Genomic DNA, 15957 nt, shown 5'->3' on the forward strand with positions numbered 1-15957 from the left:
GATAAGTACATGAATCTGAATCTCATCAGCTTTGGTCGGCGCCTTTATCCTCCGCTGGATCCGACGCCAGACACAATAACGCTCAATGACTGCGCCCAGCTTGAGCCAAGAATCCTTCCTTGGCAATGGTTTGGCACCAAGTGTAGTGGGTGTGTGCTTGTTGACCCCTGGATACTGTCTGACAGTAGGGACTGTCTTGGATGACGACGGGGAGCTAAAATGGAGGGTCCCCCCCCCCTCCCCTCCCCTCCAGTTTAGTCGGAGGGATCTACAAGTATGCGGTGTGCGTAATCTCTGTTGGTTGAGAAGGGTGGTTAGAGTCACAGAGGATCCGCTCCCGCGATCTGGAGGCGTGCAAGATCTCTCCGCCGACTGCCCGGTTGTTCCAGGACCGGACGTTCAGCTTCAGCTGCAAGCGCCTCTCCTCCAAAAGCTGTTCTGCTTCAGACCCGTTTCTTTAAATTATCCCACGGTTGTGTGAGAGAATGGGTTTACTGAGTCATTTTCGCTGAAATGAGATCTTTTCTCTCTCTCTCTCTGCACCGCCACACGCGCGCGGGCCAAGAAAATATTCGCGCACAGGATCTAAACAGCTCCCTGAAATATCGATTGTGCAACTTGAGGGGATTTTTTTGCAGTCGGAACATTAGGCTCCTCCCACCCTAAAATTCGGATTTTTTAAAAGCTTGCAGGGGCACGAGCTTCCTCTCAAAAGAAACAAGACTGAAGGCTTGACTTCACGCCTCTTCTGTGTTCACCATGCACACCCTGGAGACGCCGCAGTGAGTATTGACCCACTACAGCCACTGAGATACCAGAGGGACACTAGCTGCCAATGCCGCCGCACGCCTCGTCCCATACAAACCAGCCAACAAAACTTAGAACTTCTTTTTAAAGAGTTGCCTAATTATGCAATGTGACAATAAAGTCTCCCCCTTGGGTACCTTGAGTCGCCGTTTCCTCCTTTCACTGGAGTCGCTTAATAGTTTGTAAACTCTTTCTGGGACAAGCACTTTGGTATTCGATCGGGCTGACAATTTTAACAGCGTCAATAGGCTGTAAAGAAAATGAATCCAGTTTAGCTCTGACAGTCTGAATTGTTTTAAAGCAATTGGCGTTATGTTTCGGATTATACTTTTTGACAACGACCTTGTTTTTTTAGTATGTATGTCTGTGATATTGCCTTTCTGGCTGTAAGGTTTGGAGTTAAAAATCACCCCGAATTATGATTATAATGTGTTCAGTGCTATTGGCTGAGTCACACAGTATTGTGACGTTTGGAAATGTTTTGACAAGCTAATTAAAAAAAAAACTCACAGTAGTTAATCTGAAACTTATTTAACACAAATATGTAAAAATAATTGAGACCATAAGATCATAAGACATAGGAGCACAATCAGGCCATTCAGCCCGTCGAGTTTGTTCCGCCATTTGATCACGGCTGATTTATTTTCCCTCTCAAGCCCGTCCTCCTGCCTTCACTCCATCCTTCGACGCCGTGTCTAATCAAGAACCTATCAACCTCTGCTTTAAATATACACAATAACTTGCCCTTCATAGCCGTCTGTGGCAATGAATTCCACAGATTCACCACCCATCTGACTGAAGAAATTCCTCCTCATCTAAATGGACGTCCCTCTATTCTGAGGCTGTGCCCTCTGGTCCTACACTCCCCCACTGTAGGGAACATCCACTCCATCTCGGCCTTTCAATATTCGATAGGTTTCAGTGAGATTCACCCCAACCCCATTCTTCCAAACTCCAGCGAGTAGCCGCATTTCTAGAGTTGTCAAAGGTTGGTATTGCAGCGAAGATTGGCTGAAACTTCAGAGGGAGAAAGCTGCTTTTATTTATGTGCATGATGATGCTGGGAGCACACGTGTAGATTGAGTGGACTGCCAGAGACTTTCCCCAGAGTGGAAATGGCTGATACGAGGAGGCAGAAATTCCAAGAGGGTTCTCCAGGGAAGGGAAAGGTAGTTGGCATTTGACACGGGCAACTTTCCACTGTAAAGATGGGTTAGTTATTCTGCTTCTGGCTCATGTTTAGGGGACTGGAAAATGTTGGCTGGGCACATCTCCGCTCTCTGAAAACGTTATTTATTATCGGTGCTTGCTAACATAAATAGACAGCTTATTTGCATATTCTTTTGTCTTTTGCGGCAACTTCTATTCACAAACGAAGATTGTGCTGCCCTTCTGTCTGTCTGGCAGAAGGAAGCTCGATAATTTAACACACACAGTAAACTGCTGGAGGATCTCGGCGCGGCGCTTTGTGCAGATGCTGCCCGACCTGCAGAGTTCCTCCAGCATTGTGTATGTGTTACTCAGCTCTTGCAGCGACTGCACAGCCTCCTGTGTTTCTCATTTGTTGGTCGGTCCCAATGTTTCAGAGAAAAATTTGTTTAACGTTTGCACTTCAAGGGAAGGCGCAGAGGAGATCTACCAGGATGCTGCCTGGATTAGAGAGGGTGCAGGCAAAAAAAACTTGGCAGGTCAGGGATTAGCATCTCTGCAAAGGGACGCAGAGCCGCTGTTTCGGGCCGAGACCCTTTCCCTTCACCGGGACTTCTCATTAGGGTTAGAGACCGTGCCTTATAGGAAAGGTTGAGTGGGCTTGGATTTCCCTTGGAGAGAAAGAGGGTGAAAGCTGATTTGATAGAGGGGCATCAGATAATAAGAGGCACAGAAAATGTGGACAGCCAAAGACTTTCTCCCGGGGCCGAGGTGGCTAGTAATTTTATAAGGTGATTGTAGGGAAGTATAGGGGGATATCAGAAGTAAGAGAGTGGTGGGTGCCTGCCAGGGGTGGTGGCAGAGGCAGATAGATAGATAGATAGATACTTTATTGATCCCAAAGGAAGTTACAGTGTCACGGTAGCATTACAAGTGCACCTGTTAGAAGTAGAAAGAATCAAAATAAGTTATCTCAACCAGTCTAACAGGAACCCCGGCTATAGGTTGACTCATTATAGAGCCTATATGGCCGAGGGTAAGAATGATTTCATATTGTGCTCTTTGGAGCAGCACAGTTGTCTTATGTCCAGCAGAGTTATCCTCTATATATTATGGACATTTAAGAAACTCTTTGATCGGCACATGGATGATAGAAAGACAGAGGGTTATGTGGAGGGAAGGGTTAGATTAAACGAGGAGTAGGTTGAAGAAGCTTAACATGGTGGGTTGCAGGGCCTGTACTGTGCTGTACTGATCTCTGTTCCATGAATGTTCTTCATTTGATAAGTAATGGGAGGAGCCTGAGGGAGCCCACTGTGCCTCAGCCTCGGGGAGCTATTCTTAAAGGGGCCCCCTTTGACTCAGTGCAGCCAGGACCTAAGCTGAGCGAAGGAAGATGTTTACGGACTGATGGATGCACCTCAGCCCATCGAGACTGCTTGGAGTCAGCGTGGGGGGGGTATCTACAGATGGGGAAGCGGTGGGGTGGTGGGGGGGGTTTGAGATCTTGCGGGGTGGGGAACCTAAATGCTGCCAAAGCTGGAAAGCTGAGCCAGAAAAAAAGATCAGGAAAGACCCAACGGGTCAGGCAGCATCTGTGGAGGGATATCACTTCAGGTCCAGGGTTCTGAATCAACCTAAAACATCAATTGGAGGGTCTTAGGGGAACTGGTATAATTGTAAGTGGGCTGAATTTAAGGAGGTGGAGCTTTTACACAGAGAGTGGTGGGTGCGTGGAATTCACTGCCTGGAATGGTGGTACAAGCAGATACTTCAGGGGCAGGGGCCCATGGATCCCTCAGTTCATGTAGGAGTCCATGGCATAAAAAAGGTTGGAAACCCCTGCATTAAGGGCATTTAAGAGACTCTGAAATGGTGACAGAAAAATGGAGGGCCATGTGGGAGGGAAGGGTTAGATTGATCTTTGAGTAGGTTAAGATGTCCGCACAGTGACACGCCTGAACTGTGCTGTACGTGCTGTTTTATGTTCTCTGGTTAACAAGGCAGCCCCGGTTTAATTGTCAGACTGCCGGTCCCAGAGATTAAACAAGTCTCCAAAACGCATTGACGACATACAACCCAAAAACTGCGTACAGAGAAACTTCTTCCTTTTACAGCATGCCCCTTTAGAATCTCAAAATATCCTCATGCGCTTTACAGCTAGAAGTGTTCTCTTGAAGCTTAGTGTCCGTGTAAGAAACCTGCCTGTCTACATGTGCCCACCAGTCTCATACAAACAGCTGTACAGCCGCAGCATCTGTTTTGAACTATAGTCGGGCTTGTACAGATGTGACTTGTTTCTCTCCCAGTGGTAAGTCAATACCAGGCTGCTAAACTCCCCCCCAACAAAAGCTGGAATATTTTGCTAACAGAAACAGTGCTTGCAATTGTATTTGTTGTACTTATTCTATCCTCTGTGTGTTGAGGTTATTCAAATTTTCTGTGCTTTATCTTCAACAAATCTCTGGACACTCCCTGATTTTGTAACAGAATACCTCCTGTACCTAATAAAATGGCCACTCTGAGTTTGCTGATTGTCTCTTGCTGCTGTAGCCCGTCCACTTCAAGGTTTGATGAGCTTTTTTTTCAGTTTCTGTCGCTGTCAGCCTGAACCACTCTGGCTGTTCTCCGACCTCTTGCATGGACAAGGCGCTTTCGCCCACACAACTGCTGCTTATTGCTTTTGTGTCTCGCACCATTCCCTGTAAGCTCTAGAGGCTGTTGTGCATGAAAGTCGCGGGAGATCGGCAGTTTCTGAGATACTCCAACCACCCCATCTGGCACCAACGGTCATTCCACAGTCAAAGTCACATTTCTTCCCCGTTCTGATGTTTGCTCTGAACGACAACTGAACCTCTTGACCATGTCTGCATGCTCTTATGGGTTAAGCTGATTGGCTGATTGGATATTTGCATTAATGAGCAGGTGTGCAGGTGTACCTAATAAAGTGGCTACTGAGTGTATAGGCCTCCTTTGGTTCACCTGATGCTGGCTTCCAATTTCACTCACCTTCCTTCACCCCACCATTGATGGCAGAGCCTTCAACCACAGAGCCCTTTCTCTAATAATCCTTTCGTAGTCAGATTAAGATTATCTTTATTTGTCACATGTACATCCAAACATCGAAACATCGTTTTCACCAATGACTGGCACAGTCCAAGGATGTGCTGGGAGGGGTTGCCACGCTTCTGGCGCCAACATAGCATGCCTGCAATTTATTCACCCTAACCCGTACATCTTTGGAATGTGGGAGAATACCAGGGCACCTGGAGGAAACCCACTGGGAGAATGCACCAACACCTTCCAGACAGCGACGGGTTTCAAACCCCAATCACCGGCACTGCAAAGTGTTATGCTAGTGTGCCCCCCCATAGAGAACTACTGCACAGAACAGGCCCTTCAGCCCATCTAGTCTGTGTTGAACTGTTCTGCCTAGTCCCATCGACACGCAGCTGGATTATGGCCTTCCATACCCTTCCAAATGAAACCCTTGGGACATTGATGATCGTAAAAGAGGTATAGAAATGCAGGTTGTTGTTGTCATAGTATGTCCCATTGACTTTCAGCAACAATACATTTGTTCACAGTCCTTGAAATGTAGAAACATAGAAAACATACAGGCCCTTCGGCCCACAAAGTTGTGCCCCTACCTTAGAAATTACTAGGCTTACCTATATCCCTCTATTTTACTAAGCTCTATGTACCTATCTAAAAGTCTCTTCAAAGACCCTGTCATATCTGCCTCCACCACCGTTGCTAGCAGACCATACCACACACTCACCACTCTCTCCATAAATAACTTACCCCTGACATCTCCTCTGTACCTACTCCCCAGCACCTTAAACCTGTGTCCTCTTGTGGCAGCCATTTCAGCCCTGGGAAAAAGCCTCTGACTATCCACACGATCAATGCCTCAGAAAACAGAATGACAGATGCTATCAGCTTAATTTCAGATGAGTTCCAGGGTGAACGTGAGACAAGCACCGAGGCTTCATATCCCATCTGGGAGCCTCCAACCTGATGGCATGGATATCAGTTTCTCCAATTTCCTGTAAGATACCCCCCCCCCCTCCGCTTTCCCTTCTCTCTTTTTCCGTATCCCATTCTGGCTCCTCTCTCACTCCCTCTCCTATCAGATTCTGTTTTCTTCAGCCCTTTGCTCTTCCGCCCATCATTTCCCAGCTTCTTACTTCTTGCCCCCTCCTCCTCTCCCCTCACCTGGTCTCACCTATCACCCATCAGCTTGAACTCCTTCTCCTCCCCCCACTTCCTTATTCTGGCTTCTGTCCCCTTCCTTTCCAGTCCTTGATGAAGCAACACGGCTCAAAATATTAACCCTTTACCCCCCTCCATGACTTGCTGAGTTACTCCAGCATTTTGTGTGCACAGAATGGTCTCCCCCCCACTAATTTCTCTTCTTCACCTAGCCTCAAAATGTCCTCTAACCAAAAGGACCACCAACTTCCTCCCAAACCTCCAATATTAATAAACCCAACCAGCCACAAGGGGCCATTATCAGCAGGGTAGATCCTTTGAGGAAGTTCTTTGGCCTTCCTAAATGTCTTGGAGCAGTTTGGGCCAATGACAAAGATGGAGCATCGACCTTCCTCACCCCATAAATCCATAGCAATGTATGCAAGAGTTCCGAGTTTCCTTTGAAGGAGCCTTCCTTTGAAGATTGCCTCTCAGAGGTATGGATGACATTGGCACGTCAGAATCCGGTTTATCATCACTGACATATTGTTCATCTGTTCCTTATGCGTTGTGTTGTATGACGTGGGCAAGCATGGTCTTTCCACGTCTATGATTGTCTGTGGCCAATTTTTCTACAGAAGTGCTTTGCCATTGCCTTCTTCTGGGCAGTGTCTTTACAAGACGGGTGACCACAGCCATTATCAATACTCTTCAGAGATTGTCTGCCTGGTGTCAGTGGTCCCATATCCAGGACTTGTGATATACACCGGCCGCTCATACCACCGTCCACCATCCACTCCCATGGCTTCACATGACCCTGCAGGTGTAAGGTGCTCCTTCCCTCCTCTAGCCTGCAGGGGCTACACCCTTGCCCAAAGGTGACCTGCGGGCGAGTGGAGAGAAGGAGCGCCTTACACCTCCTTCAGTGGAGACGTATCTCCACTCACCACCCATATTGTATGTCGTGAAATTTGTTCTTTTGCAGCAACAGTACAGTGTGATACATACAAATTACTGTAAATGACAATAAGAATATACCTATAGATGGATATATTGAAAGAAGGATAGATAGATGGATAGCTGGATGGATGGATGGATAGATAGAGAGATAGATAGATTGATGGATGGATGGATAGATAGAAAGATAGATGGATAGGTAGATGGATAGATATATTGATGGATTGATGGATAGATAGATTGATAAAAAGATAGATAGATTGATGGATGGATGGATGGATAGATTGATGGATAGATGGATAGATGGATGGATGGATGGATGGATAGATAGATAGATAGATAGATAGATGGATAGGTAGAAAGATAGATAGATTGATGGATGGATGGATGGATAGATAGATGGATAGCTGGAAGGATGGATGGATAGATAGATGGATAGCTGGATGGATGGATGGATAGATAGATAGATAGAAAGATAGATTGATGGATGGATGGATGGATAGATAGATGGATGGATGGATAGGTAGATGGATGGATAGATAGATGGATGGATGGATGGATAGATAGATAGATAAGATGGATAGATAAATAGAGAAAAAAGAGTACAAAATAATGAGGTAGCATTCATCGATTCAAGGACTGTTTGGAAGTCTGATGATGGATGGGAAGAAGCTGTCCCTAAAATGTTGAGTGTGCGCCTTCAGGCTCCTGTGCCTCCTCGCTGGTGGTAGTAATGAGAAGGGGGCCTGTGAGGGTCATTCACGATGGATGCCGCCCACTTGAGGCATCAGCGTTTGAAGATGTCCTCAGTAATGGGGAGGCTGCTGCCCATGGTGGAGCTGTCTGAGTTTACAGCTTTCTGCAGCTTTTTCCGATCCTGTGCAGCGGCCCCTCCATACCAGACGGTGACACAACCAGTCGGGATGCTCTCCGCGGAACGTCTATGGAAAGTAGTACAGATTTGATACAACCCATTCTGTGTTGACATTAACCAATGTCTGTCATACTTGAGCAGGCAGCAGAGGGAAGGTTGTCATCAAATGGAAAGCACAAGTAAACGACAGGTAGAGCACCTCCTGTTTCTGGCTTCTGCTGCGCGTTCCGTGGGTGTGGCCATTCCAACGTAAGGACATAAACACAAGAGATTCTGCAAGTACTGGACCAGGCAAAGGCCGAGACTTCACCAGGACTGGAAAGGGAGACGGCAGAGTTAAGATAAAAAGGTTGGCAGGGGGAGGGGAAGGAGGACAAGCTGGCAGACGATAGGCGAAACTGGGTGAGTAAGAAGCTGGGAGGTGATAGGTGGAAGTGGTGCAGGTCTGAAGAAGGAATCTGATAGGAGAGGAGAGTGGACTATGGGAGAAAGGGATGGAGGAAGGGTGCCAGAGAGATGTATGGGCAGATGAGGGGAAGAGAAAGGGTAAGAGGGGTAACCAGAATGGGGACTGGAAAAAGAGAAAAGGGGGAGGGGTATAAATTACCAGAAGTTAGAGGATTCGATGTTGTGTTCCAGGGCACGGTCACTTCTCTAAAAAAGCCAGGAAGTCTGGAATTAGTCAACGTTGCAAACAATGTGAAACTGACTTCAGAAAAAAAAGCACGAACCATTTCTCTGATCGACAGTGGTGGTTTATAGCACTGTTCCATCTTAAATTACGGGCGCTCACAATGAACAGCGTAACTGTGGGACCTGCTGTCAAAGCCAGGCAAGAGGCCGATGAGCAGCAGCCTTCGTGGGCGAACCAGGTTTGGATAGTAGATCCTGACAACTCCTGTAGGACAAGCAAAGAGCTGGGGCTGATCAAGTGAGTGGAACGTTGACTTATGTCTTTAAATATCAACACAGCCTAGCACACGGCCGTTGGTGGTGTGATGGACGAGTGTGTGGAGCAGAGGGCTCTGGGTAACGGGGAGTTGAAATCAGACCGGCAGCTGGAGTCAACCCAGTGAAGAGAGTGAGGCGGAAGGAGGTGGAGAGTCTGCAAATCTGTGAGATGGGGCCAGGAACTGGACGTTAGAGGACTGATGTCTGCAAGTCTGGGGGGGGGGGCGGGGTGAGGGGGGTACTGGTGGTTGGAGGCCCAGAGGCAGTGGAGGGGTGTGTGTGTGTGTGTGTGTGTGTGTGTGTGTGTGTGTGTGTGTGTGTGTGTGTGTGTGTGTGTGTGTGTGTGTGTGTGTGTGTGTGTGTGTGTGTGTGTGTGTGAGACGGGGTAAGGAGCTTGTTTTCCTGCTGATTTGTTCTGCTAAGCATTGTAGGTATGCCACGTTGGTACTGGAAGGAGAGGTGACACTTGTGGGCTGCCCCCAGCACATCCTTAGGTTGTGTTGCTTGTAAATGTAAACAATGTATTTCACTGTATTTTTCAATGTACACGTGACAAATAAGTGAATCTGAATGCTGGATGAACTCAGCAGGTCGGGCAGCATCTACAGAGAGGTGGTGCATAGTTCCCTGAAGGTGGAATCACATGTGGTTAGGGTGGTGAAGAAAGCTTTTGGTATATTTTCCGGCCTTTATAAATCAGAGCATTGAGTATAGGAGTTGGGATGTAATGTTAAAATTGTACAAGGCATTGGTAAGGCTGAATTTGGAGTATTGTGTACAGTTCTGGTCACTGAATTATAGGAAAGATGTCAACAAAATAGAGAGAGTATAGAGGAGATTTACTAGAATGTTACCTGGGTTTCAGCACCTAAGTTGCAGAGAAAGGTTGAACAAGTTAGGTCTTTATTCTTTGGAGCGTAGAAGGTTGAGGTGGGGGACTTGATAGAGGTATTTAAAATAATGAGGGGGATAGATTGAGTTGACGTGGATAGGCTTTTTCCATTGAGCGTAGGGGAGATTCAAACAAGAGGACATGATTTGAGAGTTAGGGGGCAAAAGTTTAAGGGTAACATGAGGGGGAATTTCTTTACTCAGAGAGTGGTAGCTGTGTGGAACGAGCTTCCAGTAGAAGTGGTAGAGGCAGGTTCAGTATTGTCATTTAAAGTAAAATTGGATAGGTATATGGTCAGGAAAGGAATGGAGGGTTATGGGCTGAATGCGGGCCAGTGGGACTAGGTGAGAGTAAGCGTTCGGCAAGGACTAAAAGGGCCGAGATGGCCTGTTTCCGTGCTGTAATTGTTATATGGTTAAACAGTTGATATTTTAGGTTGAAACTGGTGATTGATTATTCCTCTCCATGGATGCTACCAGACCTGCTGAGTTCCTCCAGGGTTTTGCGCCTGTTGCTCTGGATTTCCAGCACCTGCAGAATCTCTTGCGTTTCTGAACATAAATGGTATCAGGTAGGGGTGGTAATCACACTGCTGCTTCAGTGAATTTGAGGTTGAGGAGGTGTCTTGGGGAATGCAGGGGATGTCAAGAAGTACAACCCTAAAGAAGAACGTTAGTCGACATAACTTGTTATTGTTCACTGTTATCACTGGATCTATGGGAACCAGCTAAACGCTTCCGACCAGCAGCTTATCAGCCGTGTTTATCAGAGGCTAACGCCATCAGTGCTACCCTGGGTTCTCACCTCAGATTGTGTAGCTAAACACCAAACATTCTGATATGGAGTCCTGAAAAAACGCCTGAGACAGTGATGTACAGCCCTGCGGTGTCAGAAGGTTCTGCATTCGTCAGCAAATGAAAATTCCTGCTCGAAGTCTGAAGTAGTTTCTCTTTCCCTAGATGCCGACTGACCAGCTGATGTTTCCAGTATTTTGTGTCAGTACTGGTCAGATGATATGTTGACGCATCTCAATTGAGATGTTCTTGGGAACGAAACATTTGATTATTAATTAACTGGGACCTGGGCTTAGCGCTGATCATACCAGATTCGTGTGTTGGCCAGAGTTCCAGAAGTTTCAAAGTAAATTTATTATCAAGTATGTGTATCTACTTCGAGATTCATTTTCTTGCGGGCAGCCAGGGTTTTGTGCCTGTTGCTCTGGATTTCCAGCATCTGCAGAACCTCTTGTGCTTTGGAACCTGGTGGTGCAGGGTCGCAGGGTCTCAGGGTCCTGCACCTCCTTCCTGATAGCAGCAGTCAGAAGAGAGCATGGGATGGATGGTGAGGGTCCTGGATGATGGACGCTACTTTCTTCTGGAGTGGCTGACTGATTGATTGAGATCAGGTGGCTGGATTCTCTTCCCTGGAGGGATACGAGTGAGGCAGAGGGTACTTACAACTATCCAGTGACTGTACCATCACCAACAAGCGGAGGAGCTGTACTGGACCTGGTGTTTGGTAATGTGCCTGGCTAGGTGACAGACCTTTGAGTGGGTGAACAGTAACCACAACTCCTTAAGTTTTAAATTAGCTGTAGATCAGGACATCCTGAGGGTCATGAACCTTGCGGGAGAGTCTTAAATTGTCGGTGGGCAAATCATGAGAGCATAAGGTAGAAACTTGGGAGAGTTAACTGGGATCCGCTGTCTTTGGGCAAGTCCACATCTGACATGCGGAGGGTGCTTGAAGATTAGAGTACAGGACGGGTGCGTTCCAGTCAGAAGGAAGAATGAGGATGCCAGTGTAGGAGCAGTGCGGATGTTGAGAGGGGTGATGAACTTAGTCAAGAAGGAAAAGGAAAATATCTTCCTTTTAGGAAGCTAGAAATCAAACAGTGTCCTTAAGGATTATAAAGAAGCTGGGAAAGGACTCAAGGAGGGAATTAGGAAAGTGAGGAGGAGCCATGAAAGTCCTTGGGAAGTGAGATTAAAGAGAATCCCAAGGAATTCTATAATACATCGTGAGCAAGAGGATAAGTAGGGGGAGGGTAGGACCACTCAGCGATAAAGGGGGAAACATTTGCTCGGGTGTGAAGGATGTGGATGATATCCTTAATGACTACTGCAGTATTTACCTAGGGGAAGGACATGGAAGATAGGGAGATCAATGTTGAGTGTATTGATCTGCTCGGGCGTTTTGAGGCAAAGGTGGTGGTGGTGTTAGGTCTTTTAAGGAGCTTCAAGGTGGATAAGTAACTAAGGTCTGGTGGGACATACCCCAGGTTATTGAGAAAGACAAGAAAAGTGATTGCTGGAGCCTTGATCAATACCTTTGTGTCCTCTGTAGCCACAGACGAGGTCCCAGAGGACTGGCAGGTAGCTTATGATGTTCCATTATTCAAGAAGGAAACCTGGGATAATCCTGGAAGCTATAGACCAGTGAGTCTCACATCAATGGTAGGAAAGTTACTGCAGTGGATTCTTAGGGATAATCCAATCATCTAATTAGGGAAAGCCATCATATCTTTGTGTAGGGCAAGTTGTGCCTTACTAACTTGAGTTTTTTAAAGGTAATTGATGAAAGTAGAGCTGCTGATGTTGCCTACGTGGATTTTAGTAAAGCATTTGATAAGATACCTCATGGGAGGCTCATCCAGAAGATTAAGATGCGTGGGAACCATGGCGAATTGGCCGTCTGAATTCAGAACTGGTTTGTCTCAAGAGGACAGAGAAGAGGTTGAAGACTTACTCTGGCTGGAAGTCTGTGACTAGTGGTGTTCTGCAGGGATCTGGGACCTAATGTTTGTGATGTATATAAATGACCTGGATGAAAATGTAATGGGTGGATTAGTAAGACTGTAGACGATACGAAGATTGGTGGAGTTGTGGATAGTGTAGAAGATGGGCAAAGAATACAGTGGGATATAGATCACTTGCAGAAGAGGAGAAATAGCCCAGCCAAGTGTGAAATGTCACACGTAAGTCAAACACAAAGAGGCAGAATACTGTTAGGGGCAAGAGCCCAGGCAGTGTTGATAAGCAGAGGGATAATGAAGTCATGTTCATAACTCCCTGAAAGTGTCTACACAGGTTGATAGGGTGGTTAAAAAGGCTTATGCATGCTTGCCTTTATTAGTTGAGGCACTGAGTTAAAAAGTTGGGAAGTTATGTTGCAACTTTATAAAACTCTGGTTTGGCTGCCTCTGAAGTATTGCATACAGTTCTGGCTGTCCCACTAGAGGGAGGATGTCAAGGCTTTGGAGAGGGTGCAGAAGAGGTTCACTAGGCTGCTGCCTGGATTAGAGGGCATGTGCTACAAAGAGAGGCTGGACAAACTCGGGTTGTTTTCTCTGGAGCACCAAAGGCTGAGGGGAGATCTGAAAGGGGTTTATAAAATTGTGAGAGGCACAGATGGAGTAGACAGACAGGGTTGCTATGTCTAATACCAGAGTGCACGCATTTACGGTGAGAGGGGGTAATTTCAAAGGAGGTGTGAGGGGTAAGTTTTTTTTACACAGGGAGGGGTGGGTGAGTGGAATGCACTTCCTGCAGCGGTAGTAGAGGCAGATACATTAGGGTCTTCTGAGATTAGGTAGGCACGTGAGTGTGAGGAAAGTGGAGGGATATGGATGTTAAGTCGGTAGAAGAATTAGTTTAATTAGCCATTTGATTACTACTTTAATTGGTTTGGCAGGACATTGTGGCCCAAAGGGTCAGTCTCTGTGCTGTACTGTTCTATGTTCTATTATTTCATTTAATTTTAAGCTCCCAAGGTACTGTGACTGGACTCGAACCCACATCTTGATGATCATGATGGTCATGTTTCATTTCAGTTCCAGGTGCAGGTCGATGGGACTAGGCAGAATAATAGCTCAACACAGACTTGAGGGACCAAAGGGTCTGCTTCTGTGTTGTAGTGCTTAAAAAAAAAGTTCAGGAATTGTTATTACCCTTCAACCACCAGACTTCTGAACCAGTGTGGCTAACTTCACTCACCTCAACTCCGAACTGACACTATGACTTCCGCCCCTATAATCTCTGGAATGAGTGCCAGGGCTCCAGGTGTCACTTCAGTAACCTAACCGCCAAGCTGTTGCAGGTTTTGGTAGGAGCAGATGTTGCTGTTGGCTTTTGCAGCCTCTGTTTAAACACCTTTACTGTAACCAGAATATCACCAGAGAATACAGCCCATGTTCATCCAATTTCTCCTTACAGCATCTTGGAGAACCTCTACTTCGAAGCCTCCTTACCCTTCCTCCACATCTTTTTTCTTTGCAGGGACCCTTCATTAGGATGGGTCTTGATAAAGTGCATAGGCTCTAAGCGTTGACTATTTATTCCACTCCATGCGCGCTGCCTGACCTGCTGAGTTTGCCCCAGCATTTTTAGTAGGTTGCTCTGGATTTCCAGCCTTTGCAGGATCCCCTGTGTTTACAATTTTTCTTCAAAATGTTTCTATTTTTCGACCCTTGGGGCCATATGCAGGGTTAAACGCTCCTTCCCCTTTCTCACCCTATGGTGTTAGATTCTCCATGTTGGTAATCTTAGTGACAATCAGACCACATTTCTCACATCTAGAATATCATCTCTCTCTTTGAGGTTGGTGCTTTCAGGATTTGCAATGTAAATGTCTATGAAATTCTGCGTGAAGCTTGCTTCTTGTCCCACCCCGGAATTCTGCACCCTTTTTTAGCGGGAGGGGCTGGTTTCATCTGGATAGGGTGCAGAGCTAACCAGCACCTCAACCCCACCAACTAGAGAGGGTGTGGGGACCAGCCAAAGTCCTTCCGGTGTGGAAGCTTGAGAGAGGGTGCGGAGGAGATTCACCAGGACGCTGCCTGGATTCGAGAGTTTGTCTTACAAGGATAAGCTGAGCGAGCTGGGGCTTTTCCCTTTCGAGCCAAGGAGGATGAGAGGTGATTTGATAGGGGTGTACTAGATAATCAGAGGCATAGGTTGAACGGACAGCTGGGGGCTTTATGTCAGGATGGGACCAGCTAGTACAAGGGGAGAAATATTTGGAGGTGATTGTAGGAAAGTGTAGGTGGCATGTCAGATGTAAGTTTTTTTACACAGAGAGTGGTGGGTGTGTGGAACCCACTGCCCGGGGTTGTGATGGGGGCAGATACATTAGGGCCATTTAAGGGGCTCTTAGATAGGCACATGGATCATTGAATAATGCAGGGGTATGTTTCGGGAAGTTTTGGCGCGTGGCCTAGTGGATAAGGCATCGGTCTAGTGATCTGAAGGTCACTGGTTCGAGCCTCAGCTGAGGCAGTGTGTTTGTGTCCTTGAGCAAGGCACTTAACCACACATTGCTCTGCGACGACACTGGTGCCAAGCTGCATGGGTCCTAGTGCCCTTCCCTTGGACAACATCGGTGGCGTGGAGAGGGGAGACCTGCAGCTTGGGCAACTGCCGGTCTCCCATACAACCTTGCCCAGGCCCACACCCTGGAAACCTTCCAAGGTGCAAATCCATGGTCTCACGAGACTAATGGATGCCTATGTAGGAAGAAAGGGTTATATTGATCTTACAGATGATTAAATGGTTGGCACAACACTGCGGGCTGAAGGCCCTGTACTGCGCTATAATATTCTATGTTCTGTTATTTTAAGGTGATTGGAAGAAAGTATGGTGGGGGGGGACATTGGATGTAAGTATTTTACCCAGAGAGTGGTAGGTGCATAGCACCAATGTCAGGGATGGTAGTGGAGGCAGATACATTAGAGGCAGGTAACGGACTCTGAGGGACGATAGAAAAATGGGGGTCTATGTGGGAGGGAAGGGTTAGATTGATCTCGGAGCAGGTTAAAAGGCCTGTGCTCTGCTGTACAGCTCGGGGTTCTACGTACTAACTTGTCCATGCCTTCATGGCAGCCAGAAGCTGACTTATCAAGACAAACTAACTCTGTGTTCTGATGATCGTGCTTATTTTTGTGGTTTGGCGACAGCGTGACTTGCAGAAGTGGAGACTGTAACGTGACCTTGAGTCAACTAAACGCCTTGCAGCCATTAGTCTAGACCCCTTCGTGCCATGGAAAGGATGCTCTGTGGTCAGCGATGGCCAGCCCCTTGAACTCTGTCTCCATCTTGTTATCTTGCTTCTCGAGGACCAAGCTGTCCAACAGAGC

The 15957-nt window shown here is 46.9% G+C and overlaps 1 protein-coding gene across 1 annotated transcript in view; it reads left to right on the forward strand.

The window, feature by feature from the left end:
* The first annotated feature begins 304 nt into the window (after window positions 1–304).
* The window catches only part of LOC132383129 (transcription factor Spi-B-like), a 40540-nt gene continuing 24887 nt past the window's right edge, over window positions 305–15957 (forward strand). Inside the window, exon 1 of the mRNA XM_059953953.1 lies at window positions 305–782. Within this exon, the coding sequence (XP_059809936.1) occupies window positions 760–782 (23 nt within the window). The 5' untranslated portion in view covers window positions 305–759. The remainder of the gene's footprint in view (window positions 783–15957) is intronic.

The sequence above is a fragment of the Hypanus sabinus genome, chromosome 29 (assembly GCF_030144855.1).
Source record: "Hypanus sabinus isolate sHypSab1 chromosome 29, sHypSab1.hap1, whole genome shotgun sequence".
In the NCBI taxonomy this organism is placed as follows: domain Eukaryota; kingdom Metazoa; phylum Chordata; class Chondrichthyes; order Myliobatiformes; family Dasyatidae; genus Hypanus; species Hypanus sabinus.